At 43.4% G+C, this 27,745-nt stretch overlaps 1 protein-coding gene across 1 annotated transcript; it reads right to left on the minus strand.

The window, feature by feature from the left end:
• Positions 1 to 4,764: 4,764 nt before the first annotated feature.
• On the minus strand, positions 4,765 to 25,717 carry nr4a3 (nuclear receptor subfamily 4, group A, member 3). Its single transcript, XM_053326767.1, has 7 exons — positions 25,702 to 25,717; positions 16,253 to 17,085; positions 11,509 to 11,638; positions 10,630 to 10,793; positions 10,330 to 10,529; positions 7,257 to 7,435; positions 4,765 to 5,499 (listed from the first exon to the last, which is right to left on the minus strand). Exons 2-7 carry the CDS (start codon positions 17,081 to 17,083, stop codon positions 5,237 to 5,239), a joined length of 1,767 nt encoding a protein of 588 aa, XP_053182742.1. The 5' UTR covers positions 17,084 to 17,085; positions 25,702 to 25,717; the 3' UTR covers positions 4,765 to 5,236.
• Positions 25,718 to 27,745: the final 2,028 nt, after the last annotated feature.

Below are 27,745 nucleotides of genomic sequence, written 5' to 3' on the forward strand. Positions count from 1 at the left end.
ATGCTCCAACCGAGGGGCCATAGTTTAACACACAGTCCCCAGCTACAGGGGATTTCCCCTGGTGCTGTACACATGTTGTGCGTGTGAGTGTGTTTATGTCTCTATTTGTGTGTGTGCGTGTGTGTTAGTCTGTCTGTCTGTCCACTTGCAGGGGACTCCCAGAGTTACAGACTGAGGGGGAAGAACAAAGCTGAGAGTTAAAGTCTAAACAGCAAATCATCAAAAATGTTTGGGTCCATGTGTCAGCTTGTGTGTTTGTGTTTTTAGATGTGTGTGTTGGTGTCTGTGTGTCGTGTTGGTGTGTGTGTGTGTGTGTGTGTGTGTGTGTGTGTTAGGCACAGGACTCAGGTGCCATCCGTTTCAGTCTAATCCAGGAAGTTTGTCAGCAGGAGAGGAAGCCAGCAGGGAGCTCCGTTCACTTCTTACCTCCTGCATCTTACTGTTTTTAAAGCAGGTGTCATCAGCACATCCTGATGGCTCAGTGGATTGAACATTTTCATTCAGACATCTTGACATATCAAAGTGGGAACAGGTGTTACTAATAGGTGTTCTATTAAAGTGTCCCAGTAAGCAATGGCAGTGATGCACAAAACCAGGACCTTGAAACTGAAGCAGCTAAATGTAAATTAGCCATTGCTGTTCACAGCATTCGCTATGTATTTTGTTTTTAAACAACATATTTGGAGTCTTAAAGCAACCAATTCTGATTGAATTAAGATAAATTGTGAACCCCCAGATAGGAAAATAGCTGCTTTGAATGTGTGTGTGCGTGCATATGTATGAGTGTGTGTGTGTGTGTGTGTGTGTGTCTGTGTGCATGTTCTCTCTAATTAAGACTCTGTGGGTATCTATCTGTCAGCACTGATCGATTGGCTGGGAGACTGACAGCTCGCTCTGTGTGTGTGTGTGTGTGTGTGTGTGTGTGTTTGTGTGTGTTGAAGTCTTCAAGCTGAGCTTCTTGGTCATGTTAATGTTCCTCTCACTCAGAAATGTTGCTGTCGGAGAACAAGGATTACCACATTGTCATTTACACACATGTACATGCACACATGTACCCTCACAACCAATACAAAAGCGGTTGGAATGCTCTTTTCCTCAAACACAGAGACATCTCAATCCCTTACCAGAGCAGGAGGGAAGGTGTTGGATAGATTTTTGTTTGTTACAATACACACATAATCCCCCTCTCCCAAACACTGTCTTTGTGTTCCTTCAAATTTCTATCTCATTAGCATGTAAATAAAACATCTTGGGATGAAACATTTACTGTTGTCACATTTAGACCTTTTTCACAGAAGACATTTTGAATTATCATTGCAGGAAAAGCACAGGTGTTACTGATGACACTGATGTCTCAATTCAATTAAAGTATACAAAGAAGCCATACTCCTGAACCATCATGCACTAATAGCAGTCATGAATTTTGAATAACTAAATGGGATTTAGCCGTTATCATTGTTATCAATTGCACCTGTCCTTTTCCTGCTGTGACATGTCAGAAAGTCTGTCGTTAAAAAGGTCTATACACTTTTTTTTTTTTTTTTTTTTTAAAGAATTTTGCTCTTGAAACTTAGGTACTAACTTTATTCTGGTCCATCTCACAGAGAGAGAGAGAGAGAGAGAGGGAGCTGTTCACAGTTTCACTACCACAGCTACTATCAATCACCTGGCTGTGTGTGTGTGTATGTGTGTGAGAGAGGGAGAGAGAGAGAGAGAGAGAGAGAGAGTGTGTGAGTGATGGCAGTGACAGTATAGACGGCATGTGCTGTGAAATGTCACTGCGGCGATCGATGGTGTTTAACAAGGCTGGAGGCTGATCTGGACCTCATGCTAACATGAAGCTCTCCTCTCCTCCCTCTTCCTCCCCTCCTCACTCTACTAATCCACCTCTACTCTCTGTGAGAGCCGACGTTCCCCTTAGGAGGAAGAAGAGGCCTTTTACATTTTAAGAGGGTTATATGTGTGACTAAAAACAGAGCTCAAATTTGGTCTGTTTACTTTCAGAAGTCTTGAAAACACTGTTTTTTTTTTTGCATTTTGAGTAAATTAATAAAAACAATGTGGGGAAAGTCCCTGTGCGTTTCGAATGCAGATAGTTCAACCCTCAAACAACAGGACCAGCTCTTTCTTCAACCCCCAGGAATGCCGGCCAATATGACAGCTGTGAGATTTACAACATCCTGCAAACAGCAACGATTGAGATAAGAAGACCCCTTTTCTCCTATATGACCACAAAACCAGAACATTGACCCAAACCATCATTGATGCTTCAAGATCTGCAAGAGCCAACAAGATGGAAAACCCAATTGACACCCCAGTGTGAGCTGTTAGCAGAACTTTGATAAACATCCCTCACCACTGGCTATCATAACTCACCTTTAAGACCCAGTCACCCACGGAGACTAACTGGCACCAACTTTAATCCCACTGTGAACTCTGATTTTCGGGACTTGAATAACTAACTGGAGAGCTGATCACTGGATTTTAGGGACAATTAATATTATGTGTCAGTTTATGTGTATATGTGACAACAGGTGTTTGATTTGTTTGACTTTCATCCCACCGTGTCATGTTTACTACCACCCTCTCAAAATTTCAACTAAAAAAGCCCCTCCAGAACTTTGCCGTTCCTGTTATTGGTCATGATGCATCTTCTAGTTGGGCAGACTGAAAATTTAAAATAATATGAGACACCAATTTTCTTTTCCTTGCTTTTTGCCATGCTACTTGAATGCTTTGCTCTCTGTTCATCAGAAGATGTGATTCAGAACAATAGGAGGTAAAACCTCAAAATGTAGAGTCATCAGTCAACAATCTAAACTCAAATGGGAACTTTTCGAATTTGGACCAGCCACCTTACTCATCATTACAACATCCAGACTTCCGCTCCTCAGTCCAGCACATCGAAGTCCATTCTCAGTGAGAGGCCACCCCAGGGAGCAAGCAAGTATTTCTACAAAACCTTCATCAACTTGCTTAAAACTCTTGTGCTTTCACAATTTGTAACTTTAATTGGCAACTCAGAACTAAGCCGTTGTACCACTGATTTGACTCACTTCTTCTCAGGTCACAGTCATCTCATGTGTTTATCAGGTATTATTTACCAACTACACAGTGTAAAACTCTGCATCATTCATTTCAGTCATTCAATGACCATAGCCTTGTCTACAGTTTGCCCTTTTCCTCGTCTTCTTTGGAATATGTTGTGGTGTTTAGTAATTATTGTCATAGTATTATGAATATGTATGTAACTAAAAATGAATTCCTTTGTGTTTTCTTGTCCTTTTCATCTTAGTCATTTAACCTTAAAAATGTAACCTTTGCAAAATCATAATTAAGATGAATAATAATAATAATAATTCTAATTGACATATCCTCTGTGGCCAATAAGAAAGACTATTTCCTGATTATTATACATACTCTAATATCAGTTATGTTAATGAATAAATAATTTTGTATTTAAGTCGTGCAAAATACTAATTAATAATTAGTGCACAATTTCCTACAACAATTAAAACACAGGACACAGTCAGACAGAATAATCAGAACTAGTTTATGATTTCAAAGTGCTGAACAGAAAAATCCAGTGAACCAAAGAGGAAGAAAAAAAAATAATCGAACAGGAAACTCAAACGAAAGAAGAACATTGAAAAAACAACAACTTTTTTTCTTTTTTGTTTCTCTTCTTCAAAAAACAATGCACAACTTGTACCACAATATTTGAAAAAGCTAAAAACACTTCAAAATATTAGTTTTGTATATATATATATATATGTATATATATATATATTTATATATATTTATATTTATATCTATATAATTTGCTTTTTTCATATTTCAAACTGCTGCCATGAGTGTGTGAGTGGGTGGTGGAGGCCCAGGGAGATTCCCATAGAGCCGCAGTCTGAGACACAAACACAGGTCGAACTGTTTTGACAGGCTATGGCAGCTCTTGACAGCTTAACACACCATGCATATGATCCTGGCTTTTCTAAGCGTACACACAAAAACAGTATGCAACCATTATCCGCCACACTCTCACCAGCCTGGTATCACGCAGCCTCCGTAAAAGAAACAAATAGAAAAAAGAGCATGACTGCGGAATGTTTCACCCCTGGATGTACAGCTATCTGTCGAGCACCCTCCTCTCTCCCGACTCCCCGCCATCCACCGGGGGGAGCGGGTAGGGTGTGTGTCTGTGCTTCTAGCCCTTTTCAGGGTGTAAGTGCTTTAAAAGCCAAATTCTGCCCAATGTTCATTTCTCCATACTCCTACTCGACCTATAATTTCAAAAGGTGTTACTAAAAAGAAAAACATTCTAGATAAAAGTTCAAGTCTGGGTGACTCAGTCATCAATCGTTAGTGCACAGTATCTCCTCTGCTGTCTAAAGCCAGGTGGAGACTGTCTCTTTCTCTCTTTTAACTACTGACAGTACAGGTCAAGTCTTTGTATTAAAATAATTTAGAGTTTGAAATTAAACCGTTCCTTCTCCGTCTCTTCCTTTTGTGATGAGATAGCACTTAAGAAATTGCACTTGGAATCAAGAGCCCAACTCAACAGCCACTTCCATGTGTTTATGAGATATCTGCTTAGTGATGTTTCTGCGCATCTATGCTTACATGTGTGCACGCTGTCTGACCTCTCACATTTCAGTATGTTTCATTATGAAAATGCCCCCTTCCTCCTTTCGCAGGAGGAACTAGAATACACAGTCACTTGTGTTACGGTGGGACATCATCAGTTTTTTGAAAACATTCGTACACACTGACACTGACACCTCCCCTTCCCTCTCACTAAAAAGAAGTCCTCACACTGGATGACCCAGGTCAAAACACAGATAAACAGTATCATAAACCTTTATTTGCTGGATGAGATGCCACTCAGACGGAGAGAGGACAGTAAAAAAGTCTCTCTTTTTTCCCCGTTGTCCATCTCAGTCTCATCATCCTCCCCCACAGGAGAAAAACAGGAGGATCAAATAAAAAGTGGTAAAGCATTTAAGCAATAGTCTTTTATACTGGTGAAAAGCGTTTGGTTGGTTGTCCGTTTGAGTGAAAGGCGTTTTTGATTGGTTGTCCCATTGAGTGAAAAGCATTTTAATTGGCTCTCTCTGCTATACATCAGTCAGAGGGAGTGAGTCTCTCTTCTGAATGTGTGTGCATGCTCCTGGGATGGTGGGGGGAGGCCTGAACAGGACGTGACATGGGTTTCTCTCAGTGCGGTCAGCCCAGGCCATCAGTAGGGCAGAGTGTCCAGGAACCTGTCAATCAAAGGTGGGGGCGGTACCAGATCCTCCAGCTTCAGGTAGAAGATTCGTTGAAGGCCCTGGGTCCTCTGGGAACGGAGTTCTGCCCTTAAACCCAGAATACGACTCAGAGGGGGCGTTGCCTTGGATGAGGAGGAAGAAGGGCCGCAGCCCAGGTGGTCTCTGAGACAACAAATCACTTTATTCTGCAGCTCCTCCACTCGCTTTGAGTCCTTCAGACCAGGGACTTGCTCTGTGAATAGACAGAGAGACAGAGACGTTGGAAGAATAATTCATTAAATGGCAAAAATTAAGTCAGCGGGAAAAAAATACACACACAAACACACATACATCAAGGAGCTCATTCAGTTGAAAGAGCATTAGCTACATCTTCTTTTATATTGAATTCCACCTCATTAGCCTGTATGGCTCATGTTCTTAACAGGCCTTAACCTGTCTCACTCACTACAGATCAATACACAGTCTAACCTAATAAGCCCCCTGCACTCTGTGTACTAACACACACACAATGTATATATATAAACATCTGCACACACACACACAGACACACACACACACTCCCTGCAATTTAAGACATTGACAGAAACAAAAGTGCTCAACAATTAGCTGATTATTCGGCCCTGTGAGCAGCCAAATGAAATTAGAAACACACACGCACACGCACACACATTGCTGCCCATAGCAACTCCAGTGGCACCCGTACCAGGCTTAATGTGACACTAACTCATTCTGCAGAGAACAGGGTGTCCACCCACCCCACCCCCTCACACACACACACACACACACACACCAGAGCCAGTCCATGCTGCAGGGAGGCTGTCACTAAGACCAGTCTCACTTTGAGGTATCTATTATCTGAAGCTTATTTATTGTTTGTTTATGTGACTCTTTTGTTTGTTCTGTGTTTGCTGCTGCAGACTGCTGCAGTCACTCCAGCCCTCCTTTCACCACGGCTTTCAGACCTCTTACACACTCTTGCCTCCCTCTCTCCCCACTCTCTCTGTCCCTTCTTTCTCTATGTGCGTGAGCTCCTGGGGAGGAATCGATGGCTGCCTTTCTACACAGGCCACTCTGAAGCGGTCGATCGCCTGGTGGCTCTGGCGGCTCTGTCGTGGCAGTGCGCTGTGTGCTCTGCTGAGGTGGCAGAGCGCCATTCCAGAGCTGTACTCCATGGTGGGCTGGTCGATCAGGCACAGAGTTAAGTGCTCCCCCAGAGAGTGAGGATGGGGTTTGAGGGCTTAGACAGAGGAAGAAGAGGAAGAAGAGGTGGAGGAAGAGGAGGAGGAGGAGGTGGCAGGGGCAGGGTAAGGTAAGGAAGCTAAGTGTGGGGGAAGGGGTGTTTTACCCACTACATGTTTATGTACAGAATCAGACTCTGATGTGAAGGTATTAATAAAATGAAACATGAACACTTAATTGCACAGATGTTCTCTGTTAGCTTGGGCTACTATTTCTAATGCATCTCTTAATGTACTTTACAAACAACTAAATCCCTGTCTCTTCTGATGTGTCTTGGACGTGGGCTCACAGAGAAAGCTCAGACGCTCCATTTTTCACACATGCACTCTGATTAGAGGGCCAGGTGTGTGGCAGGTGCAGCAGGTGCTTCTGGGTATTGGGTTCTTCTTTCAGGCAGAGATGTGTGAAAGCAGGCGTGCACATGTGCGTCTTTGAGCATATATGTGACGTTAGTGGATGTAACCACCTGATCACTGTCACATTGAATCACCAGCAGGCAAATCTCTGGACAAAGGGGAGGAGGTGGTGAAAGGAGGATTTGTATTCTTATATTCACGTAAAAGCTGTTTGCATGATTGATGATGTTTGTGTGTAGCGGAGTGGGGCAGCTGTATGTCAAAAAGCACTGCGAAGACTATTAAAAACAGCTGCTATGTTTGTTCATAAAATGCACCAATATCTTGTAAATTTATTTACTACTACCAGTAATTTAAAGATTTTAAATCTGTTGTTATTTGCTTGTGTTTTTACCTGTGAGCAGCACGAGGGCAGCCAGGCAGGCGAAGGCAGAGGCGTCCAGGTTTAGGCTCTGGAGGTGGGTGGAGAAGTCCCGAATGGAGTCCAGCCACTCTCCGAACCCACGAAGGCACTGAAACCTGTGCAGCACCAAACCGTTGCAGAACACTAGTTTATCCTCTGACAGCATCGACCTGAGAAAGACAGAGAGAGGGAGAGGGGGGAAAAGAGATGGGTTAGTTTTACGAATCTCTTTGAAATCTATTTTCATTTAGAACTCTCTTCCAATGAAATGTTGCATTTTCCCTCATGTATTGTAAATATGGCTTGGAATACTGGGGCAAGGAAACAATTACAATAAAAACAATGAGAAAACCTGGCAGTACTGTATATGCGCTCACACACATCAAACACAGGCATGCAGCTGATTAAGGTTGTGTTTTCCAAATTATAGCATTTTAAAACATTCCTGCATTTCCTTTTGGCAGGGTGGGGTGAAGGGTTAGGGCAGAGGGCTGCTGTGTGTTGTGTGCATTTGCAGATGGGTAAACTGTTATAGCTTTAATGTGCCCAGGCTGCGGTGTGCAGTGGAAACACAAAGCCTTAATGAGGAAATGAAAAGGCCTCTCAGATGTATTTAACCATCAGTTACTCACGACACATAAACCATCCCACTCCTTTACTATCGGAGAGGCAGAGACAGAGCGGTGAATGAGGGAGAGCTATGACTGGTCTTTATTAGTGCCTGACAGAAGAGCATGGCTTCCCTCATATTAAGAGCCTTCATAAGTAAATCCTGAAACAGAGTTGGTTCAGTGATGGTGGGAAGATCTCAAGCAGACAACAAAGGAAGCCAAGACAGATGGACAAAGCAGGACAAGAGCAGTAAGTGCTTAGAAAACAGCTGATGGTGAGTAGCCTATAGAGAGAGAGTGAGAGAGAGAGAGAGAGAGAGAGAGAGAGAGAGAGAGAGAGAGAGAGAGAAGAGGAGGGGTGGTGGGGAAGAGGGAAAAAATGGGAAGCCTCAAATTACACCCTGCACAAACATTGGTTTAGCAGTTATGAGGAGAAGATGAAATACCATTTGCATCTAATTATCCTTGCTGCAGTTTAAAAAGAAGCGCTCCACCCACTCTCAGCGGAATACATGCACACAGACGCTTGCACATCATCAATCATACATAAAAACACCTTCCACCACTCAAGAATGGTCAGGGACATGGGCAAATATGTATAAGTGGCGGCAGGAATAGATACAGGTGTTATGGAAGTGGTTAAGGTTAGAAAAGCTCATCACCTCAGGAAGGTACAATAAATTAAATCTTCTAAACCAAAATTTTGGAGTTTGCTGTGTAAAAAAAGAGAGTATATTAAGTACCACAAACCTCATTATGGAGTAAAAAAAAACAATTCAGAATGAATGTCTGTGATTCTTAGCTGACAGGGCCTGCTTTGTCCTGATTAAGAGAACCACATCTCTCTGATACACTAAACAGGTTACAATCAATGCTGAGAATGATTTCAGAATACTATTTGACCTATGTCGGATAGCAGCACATGAGCAACTACATAGACAGGCTGGCAGACACACACACACACACACACACACATGCACACACACACGTACACACACGCACACGTACACACACGCACACGCACACACACGCACACACACACACGCACACAGACTTATACACAGCTGGATGTCTGCCACACATTCCACTCACCCCTGACTACACTGTCACCACGGTAATCAACCAATAACCACAGAAACTGTTTGGTAACGCGGGTGCTTACAGCAATGCCGGCCCAGAAGAGCGGAGCAAATTTACTCTACACACACTGAGCACATACAAACACACACACACACACACACACACACTCATAAGCATACAGACGTACACTTGCACAGGGGTCTGCAAGGCATCTGAGTTCAACACCGGGTCAATGTGGGGCCACGTCGACAATGAGATGGAAGCGTGGACTGCATCCCTCGCTCTCACGGAAGATGGAGAAAGTAAGACAGTGCTGTGTTTGTGTGTGTCTTCCTCTGTGCCGTGGGAGTTTGGCTGATGGGAAGATGAGCAGTGTGCATGAGCATGTGTGTGAGATAGAGGGCCCTATGAGTCCACTGTTTAGCATGAGTCAGAGTCCCAGCCTGAGCTGTATCCTGCTGGGACTGTTATGCCACCACCCATCCTCTACCCACCCTGCACCTGGACCTACACTGGGCGGAGGAGAGAAAGTTGGGATTCTACATCATCAGTGTGTGTAAGTGCACTTGTGTGTCCGACTGTGTTGGTTTTCTGCCCTAGACGACAGCCCAGACAAAAGGATGAGCTTGTAGCCTGACCCCCCTCCTCCCCATAAATTCAACCAGCCGCATGCCTTACAAGAGTCGACCAGTAACCCAAGGCGATTCTGAGGCAAAGATGGGCTGGGACAGTCATAATGGCACCACAGGTATCCACGAGCGAGACACACACACATGCTCAAACACACACATCCCTGGGCGCATGAGGTAAATGAAGTCAATTCCCTTTTTATTTAAGTCAGCTGAATTGAATATGTATTCCCTTCCCTAACGGCCCTTTTCAGTTTCTCAGCTGACCAGATTTCAGATGGAATTGATCCTGTCAATTCACAGTTCACAATGTTAGCACAGTTTTAGCCTGCAGAACACACACAGAGCTCTCTGTGCGTCAGATATCAGACGACCGGAGCGGAACTCTGTGGGTGTAGCTGCTGTCATAGCTACAGACTCCATTCATAATTTGGTTCGTATGGTGATTACTCAGCTCCACTCCTCCTACTCTGGAGATATACACCAACACAGCAGCACACAGCTTTGCCAGCACAATTACATACTGCACTGTAATGATAAAGGATATTAACAGCTTTTTGCTGCTATGCCAAATTAAGTTATGCTGCTGATAACGTCAGAGTGGTGTATAGGACATCGTGTGGAAGAAGAAGTCCATAATATTTTAGAGGCATGCGTACACGTGGAGACTTTTTAAATTAAAAGTGCCACCATTCAATCTAACTTCCTTAGTAGTCCAATCACACTGCATATCCATCTTCTCACCTGTGAGCCAATCGCAGGACAAACAGCTCCAGGAAGGCAGAGTCTATGAGCAGGTTCTGATCTTCACGCTGGAGCTCGGAGAACCCAGGCAGCCGGTCAGCCCAGCACCGTGTGGTCTCCATTGAGATGGTGAGCAGCCTGTAGAAAAGCTGGATGTGCTCGGCATCTGAGGAGGAGGTGGGAGGGTCGGCCGCACTGAACTGCAGGACAGAGAGAAAGGCAGAAAAAGAGATTAAACTCATGTTTCACACTGGTCCTATGTGTTTCTATGACTTAAATACAAGGAGTGTGTGGGCGTACCTGGCTGTAGTCGAGGTCACGGGGCGTGCAGTGGGAATAAGCCCTGAGCAGAGCGGAGAGCAGGCTGAGGGGTGGAGAAGGAGGGGATGCCTCTGTCTGCAGTGGGCTCTTTGGTTTGGAGGGCAGACGGCCTCGGCGCCCCTTCAAACTATCAGTCCGCACCACTGTAAATCAGAGAAAGAGACAATAATGAAAAGGTTGTTCAGCTGAATCTGTTAGTATTTACACAGCATGCATAAAGAACGTCTATACTCTGACAGATAAGCCTGTTATCAGTATTTTACAGTGGTGGGAATAAAACTGAAAGGAGGCATTTTGCACAGGAACATTCCCAAAATCCCTGCCACAGGAGGCCACTCGCCAGCAGATGGCAGTGGAGTTGTTGTAGGAGTTGTAGAAGTGTAAACGTGTATAGAAGTATGAGTTGTGTAGGGGGTTGTTTGCATTTAGTGTGGGTGGGGGTATTACATGACACATGTGAGAAAGGTGGGAAACCTCAGGGAAATGAGGGCAGTGTAAGTGCACCGCTGATTGTACACATCAGCAAAACATCACTGCTGTGTAGTAACAGTCACACCTGATGACACAAATGAAGAGATGCAAAGTGTGAATAGGACAGTCATCTTTCAGTATCTTTAAACCCTCACAGATTGAAAAATTTAGAATTTAGAATTTGGTGAACTGTACTTCCTACATTTCTTCCTGAGAGAGGACATACTGCCCTGTAGATGTGTGTGATGCTGCCACAGGCCAAATCATTACCAACCTATTAAACTCTGATTGCAGAGACAAACTTCACCATCATGAGCTGTAGGTCAGATTTGTGACTTTGTGTGTTATTGGGTTAGGGTTAGGTTGGTTTGAGTGTTTGAGTCTTACCTTCTTTTACCATGCCGACACTCAGACACTTCTGGAAGCGGCAGTACTGACAGCGGTTGCGTCTCCTCTTGTCCACAGGACAGTTCTTACTGGCCAGACACACATACTTCGCGTTTTTCTGCACGGTGCGCTGGAGAGAGAAGAAACAAGCATACCGATAATCAGCCTCCAAACACAATCAACCACCTAATATTTGATTTGTTTAATTCAATTTTTTTCTCCCTCATCAAAGAATGAAAGCAGAAGCTCGCCGGTCAGATTTTAATTACGCGCTGAAAGGCGGCGGTGACATCAGTATAATTAGATAAAATTAATTTTCCAACAAGCCTCGCCTGCAGGAGGGACAATTTTATTAGCGCCGGAGCTGACAATGGAGACCGAGCGCCTGGCGTGCCGAGGAGGGTCCCGCGAGACAGCTGGGGACAGCGGCCGCAAGAGCTGCGTGATCAGATTGTTTGTGAAGCTCGCGGGTCAGCTCGTGGCACCTCCGGGGTCTCGCTCATCGCGCCTCTCTCAATGGGCCCCGCGGGAGCTGTTTTCTCCTCGGCTGGCTCGCGCGATTATTACTGACCTTATTAAAATGAAATCAGAAACGGGCCACGTGGGGGGCGGTTGCGCTCCCTGCGCGGATGAAAGACAATAATAACAGAAATGGTAGCTCAAGCCTGTCTCCTCACGCGCGAGCGCAACAATGGGCCAATCATGCACGTTTGGATCTGGGTAAACTTGTAAACTGTGTGGAAAAGTGCCCTGATGATTCAGTGAGAGCAGACTAAGAGCATTTCCCTCAGTTAGACATTAACTGCAGTTTTTCATTCAATAAAGTGCAGTCAGTGTGTGAATGCAAGATATGTTTACTTAAAGTAAGCAATAATTATTCTCAAAATAAACAAACCACAGATCTATAATATTACCGGTACTTTTTATGTGACTGAATGAGGCTGTTGCCAGGCGCCTTTGACAGTAAAACTCTTGGGGAATATTTTTTCCTGTGGTGCAAATCTGGTACACCAAAACTGTTACATTTGCAAAAACTTACAGTGACACTATAATAAATGTCGAGTGTTTTATAGGATGTCGAGCTTTGAATCCAGTAAGACTGCACAAGAACGAACTGTAAATTTAACAAACGGAACACACAGAAAGTGTCGCGGCTTCCCCTCTTCTTTAACGCCTCTAATACACATCAAAACAAATAATACCAATTAGGAGCCCCTCGCGCCACACATGCCCGTGCCCCCGGGAGACCAATAACACACCAATTATTCCATATGCTCCGGCGCGAGTGCGGAACTAGCGCGTAATGGGCGCCAGCGCCGGATGAGAGTCGTTGCCATGGCACCGCAGATCGCTGTGGATGTCTCCCTCTCATCCTTTCAATGGGCAGTGACCCGTGCGCGCGGGGATAAGTTAGTTATGGTCATTAATGTGGTTGAGGGAAAATAGCATCCATTTAGTGTGAGTCCGGCCTGAACACAAAACTGCGTGAGGAGTTGAACGACGCTCAAATCAAACGTGCCAAAGTTAATACTCAACAACACTGCAGCAAGACCAACACAAAGTTTACAGACATGTTTTAATAAGCAGATCTATGTTGCATTACAGAGTTCAACGACAGCATAGATCTATCAACTTTAGAAAATTGATTCGTCAATGCATATTTATGGAGTCAAGGATAGTTGTGATCCATTTTTCTTCAAACTAATCTTTTGCAAGATGAGTTAATGTTTTCCTGCAGTGTGTTGCAGGTTTAGGTTAAACCGGAGTAAGCTGAGTTGACTCTAGTGTTTGGCTGAGGGGGAAGCTCTTCCCTTCAGTGACCTCAGGGTCTAATTTATAAGATAGCTGGTTCCAAGAAAAGTCTGAGTTTGAAATTATCAATTAAGGGTCAGATAAATTAAGCTCTCATGAGTGAGTGTGGGCCTGTCTACTACTGTCTCCTGTCTCTCCTACTCTTCCTCTGTGTGTGTGTGTGTGTGTGTGTGTGTGTGTGTGTGTGTGTGTGTGTGTGTGTGTGTGAATTCAGGACTCTTGTGACTTTGCGACTCAGCAGAGACACTACATATCAGAGCTAATACTGCGTAACTAACCACTCTCTGATACTCATCAATGGGCTGCTTCTATATGTATGCAGGTGGACACACACACACACACACACACACACACACACACACACACACACACACACACACACACACACACACACACATACACAGATCAAATTATCTCAATGTGATTATCAAATCTGTGGATCCTTCTTGTGCTCTGTACATTGCCTGCCTACTGAGTCCAGGCTGTGTGCAAGTGTGTGTGAGTATATAAAATAAATTTAAAATTTGCTCTTCATCTGATTATTTACCTGAAAGTTACTATAAATGTTAAGAAATTAGTTACAGGCATGTTCAGTGAAGAAGCGCATACTGAAGCCCACAAGCTGTAGGTGTTGTAGGGGCTGAATGGAGGCATGCAGAGGCAGATTCCTGACATGTTACATGTGCTAATAGCCTTGGCTTAAATTAAAACCCTTTAGGGACTTTGTTCCCCCTCCTCCTCCCCCTGTCTCTTCTATCCCCTACTCTTCTCTGCTTCTTAATCAGGGGCAATCAGACCTCTCTTCTCTCTGTCTGTCAAGTTTATATGACTGCCTCTGCACTGCTCTATCTCTGCATTAACGTGCAAGGAAAGGTTTTATAGTGAAAGTGAATTAATGTAGATATCTGTGAACAGAGGTTATTGTTTCCAATACAGAAATAAATGGACTAAACTTGCGCCATGTGAAGTCCTCATGAAGCTTTAACATATGTTTGTGTACAATATGTGCAAGTGTGTGAATGTTGATCTTTGCATTTAAGGGTTAAAGTCATGTTTATTCTAGCAACCTGGCTTATTTTTTCAGTCTTCTTTCACCACTGATAAGCCACTCCAACCTCTTTATGACAGACATGCAATACAAGCATGAAAAATAAGAAATGTGTGCATTTAACTAAGCTGAATGTGTATCTTTGCTGATAAAAGCAAGGTAACACACTGGTTAGGACAGCGGCTCCATAAAAACGGATCACTTTTTAACATTATTTTTTTGTTTGTTTTTTGCATAATGTTTGTATAATACTAACAGCTGAGATCTAGTTTTTAATTTTAAAATTCAAATTCTGAATAGGTTCACTGAATTAATGGAAACCAGTGAATGGACCACATTATTCTGACAAAATAATAAACACAGGGAAAATAACGACTTGCTTAAGAGCTCAAATTAATTAATAGTGAAAATGTGTTTCAAATTGCGCTAATGAAATAACAATAATTTACAGCAAGCCTCTCCTGTGGTTTAATGCGTAATAACTATTCGGTTATAATTAAATATAATCAGGAAAGTATTTTTAGGGAACAATAACGCCATCAGGATAATGGAGGGAAGTGTGCCTGATAATATGAATATGAAAAAGAGCAGCTGTGTGAAATGCATGTTTTAGTTTTCACTCTTGCATCCTGGATTCCTGGGTATAACAGACTGAAAAATATGTTTTTCTCTGTGTGTTTTTGTGTGCACATGTGTGTGTGTATTTGTGTGCGTGTGCATATGGTTGGTTGCATCTGCATGTGTGTGCAAAGGAAACATAGTGAGGTTTGACAAGCTGTGTAGCTGCAGCAGGCAGACAGCCCCCGGCCTCCTCCTGCCACCAGACGCTGCTTTCATTAATTAATAAATAAAAACAAATTGTGAAACTAATTGAAAAGAAGGATAATTCATTTCCATCTACCAGAGGCATTATTCAATTACCTCTGTGTTTGCACGCTCCTTCTTGCTCTGTCTCTTAATTTCTCTCTCTTGTCTCGTGCAAGCAATAGAATGCTTAACAAGTATGCAATGAAATGTTGTAATCTAAAAACTTTGCACAGAAGCTACTCCAGGGTCACTGAATGTGAATTTACTGTAATTTGAATAAAGTGCTGTACCACTAAGCATCAAATAGCTCACATGTTAGGCTTGATGTAGTCTATATATAATATGTTTTTGGACTTATACAAGGGAAATGAAAATATGTCTGACTAAAAACTGGCTTTTGGTGATCTTAAACAGTGAGTTTGTGCGTAAGAGCACGTGCATGGTATCATAGGATGTGAGACAACAAGTTGAGAAGTGATAGATTGAATCATTTGTCAGACCAAATCTCAAACTGACTCATATCTTCTTCAGTATTATGTCAGCGAATTGTGGTCAATTTTGTGGCAACTGAGTCACAACAAACACACTCAAAGTAAACTTTGATTTCAAGGAGCATTTCTTTTCTGCTGCTCTCTCACGGCACTTTATTTCTGAGTGGCTGAGCATCAAGTGTGGAGGGCAATTTTCCATGGATGTTTCAGAGACGGTATGTGTTTTTATCATCCTGTGTTCTCACGTAACATGAGCTGTCTACACACATGCACACAGACCATGCATATGCACACTTTGGGCACTTGGTTGCTGGGAGAGACGACCCCTGTGGGTGTGTTATGTTTTCATAATGACTCTAAAGACGATTTAGAGCGTGTAGAGTGGGAGCGAGGCAAATGTGAGAAAATTATTTCAAATGAAATATATCAGTTAACTGCTTATTCACAGATAATGGGACAACATATTAAGGTTGAGCGACAGTTACCAATGTGATTGTGTGTTGGTGGGACTTAGGTCAATAAAAGACATCAAAAGAAAAAAAAGGCTGAGAGGTTGAATCTGAATGATTGGTTTTGGAGTTTTTACCTTGAAGAAGCCCTTGCAGCCCTCACAAGTGCGTACGCCATAGTGCTGGCAGGCTGCGTTGTCACCACACACTGCACAGGTGCCCTCTCCTTGGGGGCCACGAGGGGGAGGCGAGGGCAGGCTGTCTCCGAGTAGGGGGCCACAGGGACCAAGAGCCAGGGAGCGGAAGGCGAGGCTGCTGCCACCGGCCCCGCGGTGCAGCTGGTACATCGGCTGATCCAGAGGTGGACCGTGAGGATGAGAAACAGAGGAGGATGAGGATGAGGAAGAGGATGAGGTGCGAACCAGTCCTCCTCCAAGACTTTCGTAGCCACCCCCACTGCCGCCGCTGTGGGGCGGTGAGTGCTGGTAGAAGTGCGGAAACCGGGGTGACTTGAGGCCCGCGTCTAGGCTGGAGCCCAGAGAGTGGGGGTGTGATGGAGGGGCCAGGGAGTGCTCCTCCCACAGGAAGGAGGTTCCAGGTTGGGGCGGCAGTGATGGGGTTGTGGGGGTAGAGGGGGGAGACTGTTTAAAGTACATAGTGGAGGAGGACATGACCTCCAGCGGTGGAGCAGTCGGGTAGCTCTCCTCCTCTTTTTTGATGGTGGGCCTGTGTGTGGGCATCTGGTAGAGGCAGGAGGACTTGGGCTCGTAGCTCCCCTCCACAAAGACGTTGAAGCTGGGGAGGGAAGTGGTGGCAGCAGCAGAGATCTCACCGCCGCCCAGGTCCAGCTTGGTGTAGTCAGGGGTCATGAGGTCAGAGCTGTAGCTGTCGCCCTGGTAACTGAAGGACTGGCCGGAATAGGCTGAGCCTGGCGGGGCGGGCCCGTACTGAGCCTGCACACAGGGCATGTCTGCCAGGGAAACAGAGCACACACGTAGGTTAGAAACGCGTGGCACATCAGACCACATCTATTCCAACAAGCATTCATTCAAAAAGCATTTTCTGTTAGTAGAGTACAACTGTACACCAACAATCATTAGTCAGTAAAGGAAAGTTGACATAGAAGTTAATCTCTGAACAGAGAAGCAGGACTTCAAGAAGGAGATTACCCACAGAAGCACAGTGCAGGACCGATCCTACCGTGAATCTACTGAAGGCGCATGCACACAAGGGTAGTGCTGAACAGGCTCAACAATTAAACAGTGATGAATAAACAAAATCTTCACAGCTCTATTGGAACAGGCAGTTGCTTCAGCTCTTAATGTGTCAGAGATTTTGTGATGTTCTAAAACTTTTCTGAATGCACCTTTCTGTTTTCAATGAACAAGAAATGTGAAAAGCTTTTAACAAATCTTTTTTCATGACCAGCACTTTACTGAGGAAGCGTAGTAGAAATATTTGGGAGCATACACTCACAGCCTCAAACACTGCTGATTCTCCCACGGTTAGTTTAGTTAGAGAAACTGCACAATTTGGGGAAAAAGCAAGAGCAAGTCAAAGCAAGAGCCAAGTATCTCTGACTAATGTGTGTGTGTGTGTGTGTGTACTATGTGTGTGTGCACACAGGGTTTGTATGTGCATGTGTGTGTATACTCTGGTTAGTCAGATGGCAAAGCAGATGAGATAACATTAAATAATAATGGAACCCTATGGTGGTGCTGGATGCTTGCTGCACAAATCACAAATCAAGCACACACACACACACACACACACACACACACACACACACACACATACACACGCACACACACAAAGATATTTCCTTTAACTGCTGTAGACGCCAGTCGGATGTCTTGAGTTTTCTCCCTGATTTGATTCTGACAGTCAAAGCAGCAGGCCACCTCATCATCATGTATGTGTGTGTGTGTGTTCTGGGAGAGGGGGGGGGGGAGGGGGGCGACTATATGGTCTTGCCTTATCAAACCTCTGACGTAATATACTCCACCTGCGTGTGAGCGTGCGTGTGTGTGCGTGTTGGAGCAAGATGAGTGTGTGCGGGCTAATCAGTCATGAGTGTCAGCACAGCCAGGGTTTGTGGTGTTTGCTCGTCGCTCCCGAGCAGAGAACTGTCAACACAGCGCTGCTCCCATTGACGCCCAGCATGCGCGCGCTCTGCCGTAATCGCCTCCGTTCCCCGCGCGTCATGTTTGTCTAGTCAAATACGGGACATATCGGGTCTGCTCTTGGGAAAACACACAAATACCTCCATCCAAACTGACTCGCTCAGGGAATTAAAGGCTATTATTTGTTATTTAAAAAAAGAAGGAAAAAAAGAAGATCAGAAATAGCAGTATCTCAAATTTTTCAGCAAAAGAAAAATATTGTAACTTCATACAGGCTAACCCCCCCCCCCCTTTTCTTTCAGTGTATTTAATATTAACTTTACAACACATTTTGAGAATAAGCTGCACATTTTAGTTGGCGGGTAAATATGTCTAATAAACTACACAAATGTCACTCATGGCAGAAGCAGGCGGAGTGACACATTAATTTGAGTTGCTCTAATACAATTAAATTGGAGGTACCTGAGGGGCAGCACGCGGCATGGCTGTGAGGGCTCGAGAAACAAAAGGATGACTCAAAGCGTTAATTAAGTAAAAAAGAAAATCAAAATGATGGACACTCATCTGGCTACATCATTTATTTACATATAATATTCCTGGAGCTGTTTGGTGAGGTGGCCGAGAGAGGAAAGGGCAGGAGAGAGCTGACCCCTGATCCTGGTAGGAAAATACATAATAATCTTATAGTGTTTTTTTTTTACCATCATGAAACTTTAATTTTCATGGATATGTTCATATTTTAAATACATTAAATAAAAATAAATAAATTAAAAAATAAATCAAAAATCACCACTGAGAATATCAGACACAGATGTATCTCTCTATTGTGATATTCAGCTGCCAGATTTTTTTTAAAATTGAGGATGTGAGTCAAGCTCAAGGACTACGTAGGCTTGACGTCATCAAGTTTTTTTTCTTCTTCGACAGCTAGTGACCAGCTCTTCAGCCCACGTGGAAAAACACACTTGCAGCATTATGGGCGTCATGGGGCCTTTCTGGAGTAGACCAAGACTTGTGTGTGTGTGTGTGTGTGTGTGTGTGTGTGTGTGTGTGTGTGTGTGTGTGTGTGTGTGCAACTGATTAAGCATCAGAGGAACAAGAGAGAGACGCGAGAGAGAAAGGAGAGGAGTGGTGAACTTTGTGGCTTTCTGTGTTATGTCAGTAGGTCAAGTCAAGCCTTATGAACATTGAGCATGTGTGTGTGTGTGTGTGTGTGTGTGTATGTATGTATGTATTTATGTGTGTATATATATATATATATATAGGTATACATATATATGTGTGTGTGTGTGTGTGTGTGTGTGTGTGTGTGTGTGTTAACTTTTTGCACCTGTCATACAGTGTCTTCTACCAGCAGCTGCATGCACACACAGCTTAATACATACAATAGGTTTTGAGTTGATTGATATGTATGGCAAGAGCTGAAAGAATTAGGGGGCAAATGTTTGAAAACAAATATACTTGACAGCTGACAATTACATGTACGGATTATTATTTTCATCTGTGTGTCAGGTGAGGAAAGAAGCTTTTGATCAGTTGTTTTTTCATACACATATGTCATTACACACACACATACACACACACATACACACACACATACGCACACACACATTTCCCTCACAAACGATGTTCAAGATGTAAACATGAACCTGTGTACGCTCATTCTGCCAATAACATGAGCCCGTATCCTGAGAAGAACCAGTAAAACCACTTGTTTCTGTAAACGCCTCATCCTCCTCTGTGCTTTACATTTGGTGGTGTGCCTTGTCTTCACTCAGTAACACACACACACACACACACACACACACACACACACACACACACACATACACTCATGCTCACGGGCGTGCAAACTCTCTACCTACACACACAGAGCTGAATCATCTTTTTTAAGTCACTGTAGCAAATCTATAGGAAACCTTCTACACTCCAACACCACCATCAGATTGCTTTTTAATTACTTGCATGCAAGCAGGTGTGTGTGTGTGTGTGTGTGTGTGTGTATGTGTATGTGTTTGTTTGCAAGCAAGAGGAGAGACAACCCAAGCAGAGTCACACACAGGTGGTGCAGCATAGTGAGGTGAAGGGAAACAGTCTCTAACCTCGAGGTGTGCATTTCAACTGGACAAACTGCAGCTGTTCCAATAATTGAGCGCGCTTGTTCATTGTCAGAATGCCATAGATCTAACAAATAAAAACATGAAGTTGCAGACATAAATACAAAAACACATTCTGGTATTTCTGTTAGTGAATTGTGAGAAAAATAGTTTGAATTCAATGGCCTTTTACACAGTGAGTGAACTGATTTTTTTAATACATGTAAACTCATACTGAGACACACACACACACACACACACACACACACACACACACACACACACACACTCTTTCTTTCTCACAGACACAGAAACGCACACACACACACACACACACACACACACACACACACACACACACACACACACACACAATTACACTACCAGTGACAATATGTTTAAAAATCATATTAAGCCTTTTATTTGAGGAATTTATAATCTGCTTAATTTAATAAAGAGAGAGATTCAATTAAATGGATGTTTCATTTAATAAATTCAAGATAAAATAATAATAATTATTATTTTTAAATAACTGGAACACTACAAAATCACAACCATAATTTGGTCTATTTTAGTCATAAAAGCTTTTGAAGAGGTTGTTGAGTCATTGGAGGATCGATGTCTATGACCTATGTGTTTCGCCCCCAGCTTCTAGATTTAGGTGTGCCTGGTCTCAGAAGTCTCTTATTTCTGCCAGTTTGTCTAATGATTGAAATGTCAACTCAGCCCGCACTAACCGGCCGACACACACACACATACACACACGCACACACACAAGACACAGAAACACGAGCTGAAATTCACGCGCACAAGATCTTCATGAAACTTAATCATAAAAATTGTAGTTGGAATATATAGGAGAAATGAGTCAAAATATATTATAAGTCAAACTGGGATATTAATCTTAAAAATTGGCAAATTATTTTTAGGTACACCCCTTGTCCATTTCACACAAACTTGTGTTACATATAATATATATTATGTCTGTTTTTCCTGCAAGAAAACATGACCCAACACCTATCACACTAAATACACAAAAAGAGGCCTGCACCACAACAGTCGCTCTACTTCTAAAGCATCAGCTGGGAAAGAGGGTGTAAAGTGTAAAATGTAGAAAGAAAGAAAGAAAGGAAGTAGAAAGAAAGAAAGAAAGAACGAAAGAGACAGTGAAAGAAAGTGATGAGTTGAAAGTAAACGAAAGAATGAAAGTGAGCACTCGGGTGCTCTCGGTCTGTACCTGGTGAAAGAGTTTCGCGCTGAATGGTGCTGGGTGTCCGGGATTGAGGGGTGGCGTGGCTACGGCCGGGACAGGGCTCTTGGAGCAGGGAGGATTCGGCGGGCGTCACGGAGGAAGTGTCCAATCGCCGGTGCTCCGAGCTCGGCAGGGCGCGCTCTTCCGAACCTGTGTCTGGAGGAGAGGTGTCTGGGTTAGAGCCAGTGACGGGGCGGCAGGCTGAATAAAGAGGTGCTGCTGCTGTCGTTTCCAGTCAAAGATAATTTTATGGCAGCAATATATAAAAAAGACTTAAAAGATGAACATTATTCGTGTTTTACTATTTTTCCCCACATGAAACCACATCTTTACATGGCTATCCCAAACTTTACTTAACACAACCTAAGTGAGGTTCGACTTTACTACATTCCCAACATTTTGACCCGCAGAAATGATGCCACAATTTCAAGACAACGAGCAACGATTAAAAATGACACCAAGATAGATGATTATTTGCAAAAAAGTCTAATCCAACCGATAAAGTCGGTAAATCAGATTAAAAGAAGAAGAGACATGCAAACTAGTCTACCGTGGCCACATCACAACAACATGCCAGTAGCCGAAACCGTAGAAATCATTGCAACTATCAATGCAAGTCCACAGGAGTCACACATTTAAATCAAGCATAGACCAATTTAAGCACTAAATATGTCTCTGAACTCATGCTATAAGAGAAAAATAAGAACCACAACTGAGCTCATTTCAAGACACTTACGTGGGCGACAAGTTTCATTCTAACATTTAAGCTTTGTTCCATTATTTCAATTTTAATTTTGTCGAATTTGATCAGGCTGAAAACTATAGAAACTTCTGTAAATACAGACCTAGAAAAGTGACAACTTTTATAAAAGCAGTCTGTGCCAGTGCCTCCAGGCCATCGCTTTGCTTGCCTCTGATCACCACCGTATTTGCCTGCTCGGGGTTCATCCAGAGGGAGAGAGAAATCTAAAAATGTAGAGAGTCGGACCCGAAACCAAAGCAGAGTCCTGTGCGCCGTGCGCCTCCAACTCCCTCTCACTGCAGCAGAGCGCACTGTGGCCGGTGGATTTCAAGGCCCAGAGCGCCCCCTTTCTGTCACTCTCTCTCTTCTCTCTCTCTCTCTCTCTCTCTCTCTCTCTCTCTCTCTCTCTCTCTCTCTCTCTCTCTCTCTCTCTCTCTGTCTCTCTCTCTCTCACCGTCTCTCCCACTTTCTCCTTCTCTCTCTCTCTGCCAGACACACACCACAGACCCTCTGAAATACGGTCAAGTTGAGAGACCACTATATCTCCTCCCAGTATGCATGTCTATACTGTCTGTTGACAAACCACAGCCCTCATTACCGACTCTCCGGGCACCAGGCACCTGCAGCCTGCTGTCTTTGTGTTAACAGATCAAACCCGTCCAATTGATGTTTGACAGACAAGACACTTTTCTCCAAACGCACAACTTGCAGACCAGATCCGAGAGGAAAGAGTGAGCCTCTAGGAACTCTTTTTGATGGTTATTCTGTCAATATGTGGCTTTTACACGAATCTAACCCCTCACAGAAACTTCAAATATACTGAATAAAGAAAAAGAAAAAAAGACAAACCAGAGTATACAAACAAGTGAGTCTGTAAAACATTTATTTGATTAGGGCTGATTTGGAACAGTAAAGACATTCTTCTACTCTGTGTGGAGCCATTCGAGTGCAGGAAAAAAACCGTACTGCTTAAAAAAACTGTTGGTTATTGCAGTAGAAGAAATAAGTTATTCTTTGAAAATAGTCCCATTCAAATGCAAAACTAAGAAGTTAAGAGCGTCACTGTGCGTAAAGGTGTTCTTGATACAACCGCGGCTCAGTAAAATAAAGTGCCATAATATAAAGACAAAAAACATACTACTATATCTGCAAAGTGAGACATTCAGTCTGTTTTTTAATGAGTAAACGGGCACCCCCCTCTTTGCTTTCTTCCCAGGCCGAGCCGGTCGGTGGGGCTCTGGCCCTGGGCGCACCGGTAACCAAGAGAACGACATAAGAGCTGCAAAGCACGCGCCCCGGAGCGCCGGTAGCCCCCGGTAGCCCCTCGCACCAATAACCCCGGACAGCGCGAGGCTTCCAGCAAACAGAGGCAGAGAAAAGAGAAGACATAAAGGAGAGACTAGAGAAATATGTGACTACTGTAAATCAGCCCTAAGGGGAGTCTGTCAGAAGTGCCTGAGTGCGCGGCTTCGTGCGTAAACCTGAGTGTGTTGAGGAAAGAAAAGGTAAAATCAGCGAAATACCTCGAGTGAGATTGTTGGATATCATGTTTGAACTATACGGCCCTGGCAGCTGCTAGGCTATAGAATAGGTTACAGTACCTGTGCTGTTATCACATGTCTCAACCAAACATTTCACAGAAGACTTCTCAAATTTGATGTGGCTCTATGGTGAATGGCTGAGGGTGTATTCCTGCAATCAATGGGAGGAGAGGCCGTGTCCTCACAGAGCCAGTAGACAGAGTAACTGCTGACATTTTCAATTGGCTACCAGTTGGGCGAATTAAAACTGTTCGGAAACAAGTATTACCGTTTTGTTTGGTTTTACGCCTAGTGAAAACAATCCTATTGCTGCATGGGATGGACTTGTCAAACAATATAGCCTACTGTCATGGACTTATATAAACACAAACACACCCACCACCACCACCACCACCACCACACACACACACACACACACACACACACACACACACACACGCACACACACACGCACACACACACACACAGCGTGTCTCACTTAGGCTATAATCACTCAATATAATGGAGCGAAATTAAAAACAAAACACATGCAATGAAATCAAAGAGCTTTAACTCTCTTGTCTCAGCTCCTGCCTGAATGTATAGGCTACTCCTCTATACATTGTGTGAGTGAGAGGCATCTAATTTCCATGACAACCACAAAGGACGTGATACCTTCCCGGTGCAAATTAAATACGAATTCAGCTTCGTCTGTTCTTAAGAGACAGCACAGACACAGAGACAGTATGAGCAGCTGTAAGCGTAGAGGAGGCTTGATCATATCAACAGGTTACACGCACAAAGCTGGACAGACTAGGTACAGGTGATGGTGTTACAGTGTAAAATCAACATGACATAGGATTTTAGGTAATATAACATAAACTGTTCATATAGTTGTGCCTTAGTAGCCTCCGTGTTGTCTTTGTCTGGTAATCTAACAAGTGCGGTATACGACAGAAAGGCAGACTCATTCATTCACAGTTTACTTACTGGTTTGCCGTAGCGGTTCCGTCTTTACATGTGATAATAACCTCGCATGAAGTATCCTACTTCCATCCAGAATATTCACCAAAAGTCGAAATAATGAAAAGAAAAATTATATATAACAACCTCTTAGTAATACCCGAGAAGCAGTGGTTTAAAAAAGTTTCTTGCTTCCGTCTTACTTTTTTATCTAAAGTACACAAAGTATATAAAAAAAAAGATAGAATAGAAAATTAAAAAAATTAAAAACTCCCAAGGAGTGCGTCTGCGTCCGTTCCCGTGAGCTGACTTGTGTCAGTGGTGATGGGTGCTTTGCAAAGTGTGGAGTTGTAATGCGGGTTTGTTTATGTGCGCCGTCTGAGGGGAGAAAGTCAAATAGTGCATTTATGTGGGCTCTGCCTCCACATAAGACTTGCTGGTATGCACAACGTCAATGTGACGCCATGGGAGAGGTGACGTCACTCAAAGTAGAGCTCTCTCTCTCTTCCCCCCTCCCTTTCTCTCTCTCTCTCTCTCTCTCTCTCTCTCTCTCTCTCTCTCCGTTAGTACAGTACTACCAGACACATAAGCTCCGTGCGCCGTGCCAGAGACACACAGCGAGAGAGGAGACTAGAGAGAGCGAGAAACAGCGGGTTGGTCTGATGGTTGCAGGTCAGGAAGCTGAGGGGGATCCGGCATGCGAGCTTGCACATATTGTAGCAGCCCACATTGTGTGCATTTGCCAGGCTGGGAAATGTGATTCTAATAACTGATGGTAAATTGAAAAAATAAATAAATTACGAAAGAAGAGAATTTGTCCACTTTCAGCAAACACCAAATAGAAAAATAAATGGCCAGTTGTTTAGTGTTAGTGATGGAAGGCAAGTAACCTACATCTGAATACTGTATAGTTTTAGAGAAAACTATTCCACAATTGAACACCACAGTCACTACTTTGCAGATTTAATAATGTCACACAAAAGTTATCATATAAAACAGGGAGTGAAAAGAGCACAGACTGCTGACTCTTTTCTGACCTACTGACCTGATCAAGTTACTGAATATGTTGTCCTGCCTGTTGTGCTTTCTAAGGGGTCAGCAGGGGAGAATGTGGTTGTCTGCATGATATCAGTCCATGTCCTGAACAAAATGCTTACCACAGTCAACTCTCGCTTCCTGGAAGACACAATAAATATGCCGCTGTCATGTGTGATCCTTTTCCATATGGGCTCTCTGCCTTAAGGCCACACTAAGTCTGTACTGTGTTATCTTGTCATGACATGAACCACTACTGTAACTGAGAAGACTGAAGGGCTAATATTTATTTTTAATTGTTTTTTAAAAACTCAAAACACTAAAAAATGGTCTATTATCATAATTTTTACAATAGAAATCAATTTATTCAAATATGGTGGAGTCAGATTACAGTGTCCAGCCTTGTTGTGTGTCAAGACACTTAGTTGGAAAAAAGTCCTGAAACAAAGAAATTGTACACAATTGAAAGGCTGATAATGAAACTACCAGACTTTTTCAAAATAGTGTTTTTGTAATCTTCAAAAAACTTTAGTTTAATCTACTGAAGTTATATATAGATTATATGTGATTCTATATCATAAATTCTACAACATAAGGCTAATTTGACCCACAGGGTGACATTAAACCTTGCTTAAAAATTGTGGTTTAATGTTTTATGACTATCAATAAATCTGGTTGAAGGTGAGGAAATATAAGGCATAATTTGACAGTTTGACAGGATATGAGAAGGCGCTGTTTCCCTGTGGCGTACTCGGCAACCATAAAATTAAAAAATTGCCTCCAGAGCCGCTGAGAACAATAATTCATGGCGGCCAATCACAAGGCGCGTATTTTTCAGTCAGCGTCCTAAGTCTGACCAATGACGAGCCCCGGGGGGCGGAGGAAGCCTTGACGCACTGAGGCTCGTGATTGACGCAAGCTTTGTTACTAAATTTAGCTGCTGGCCGACGGAGGCTGAGTGAGATAGCAGAAAGCCCATTCATTGCGCCGGGGCGGGCCCGACTATTTTAGCGTTGCAATTGTGATCCAGCCAAGCCAAATATAGTCGTAGACAGGTATTTTTAGCCGTAAAGCGTGTTCCCGATTTCATTCGGCAAAGGCGACCTGGGCGATACAGGACACAATTTGAAGTGAGCTCCAAAATCAGCGTTTCCCAGTTATTCCAGTAGAGTAGGGGATAGTTTTAACAGTCAGACCTGTATAGATCCGAAGATAAATAGGCTTTCGGTGCGACAGACACACACAACAGGTTTGTGAATGTGATGGTTTGCAGCTCCGCACGGCAGCGCTTCTTTCTCATCAGCTGCACACAGGACTGCTCTGGAGAAAGTAGTCAAGCTTCACCGCTGCTGCTGCTGCTGCTGCTGGTGGGAAAGTTTGTCAGGGCAAAAAAAAAAAAAAAAGAAAGTTGTGGGCTAAAGGGATTTTGCTTATGGATGTGTGCTTGTCTGCCCTGGAAAACCCTTTTCCTGTGTTGCACCTTGAAACGGATAATAATGAATTGGAGATAAAGAAAACCACACGTGCTTATTTGTGTGCGGGTATTGACCAAAACACAATGCCCCCAATTTACCCAGTTAAATCTGTGGTGTTCAAGTATGCAAGTGCAATGTGCAGGCAATCCCACATTCCAGTCATTTGCCAAGTTAATTTGTTTGTAACATGCTTGATGCGTGAGTGGTGATTAATACTAAGGGAGAGGGGGGTCACGGCACTGTGGTCAGTCCCACAGTGCCAGGCTCAGCAACAAGGCATGCAGATCACATGCCACCAAGCCCCAGACTACCAGGACTCAGTAAACTCCAGGATTTACACTGCATACATTTGTAGTTGCATTAACAATTATTCCTCTTTCTAAACGATTTCACACAATTTATGCTTGTTTTAACAGCTGGACAG

Source organism: Scomber japonicus, chromosome 10 (genome assembly GCF_027409825.1).
Source record: "Scomber japonicus isolate fScoJap1 chromosome 10, fScoJap1.pri, whole genome shotgun sequence".
In the NCBI taxonomy this organism is placed as follows: domain Eukaryota; kingdom Metazoa; phylum Chordata; class Actinopteri; order Scombriformes; family Scombridae; genus Scomber; species Scomber japonicus.

Bases quoted from the DNA above. Each gene is read 5' to 3' on its own strand.
- nr4a3 (XM_053326767.1), bottom strand. From the start codon at position 17,083: ATGCCCTGTGTGCAGGCTCAGTACGGGCCCGCCCCGCCAGGCTCAGCC. The intron at 10,794-11,508 runs GTAAGACTCAAA...TCTGATTTACAG, and splicing joins TGTCGGCATGGTAAAAGAAG to TGGTGCGGACTGATAGTTTG. The intron at 10,530-10,629 runs GTACGCCCACAC...TCTGTCCTGCAG, and splicing joins GTGACCTCGACTACAGCCAG to TTCAGTGCGGCCGACCCTCC.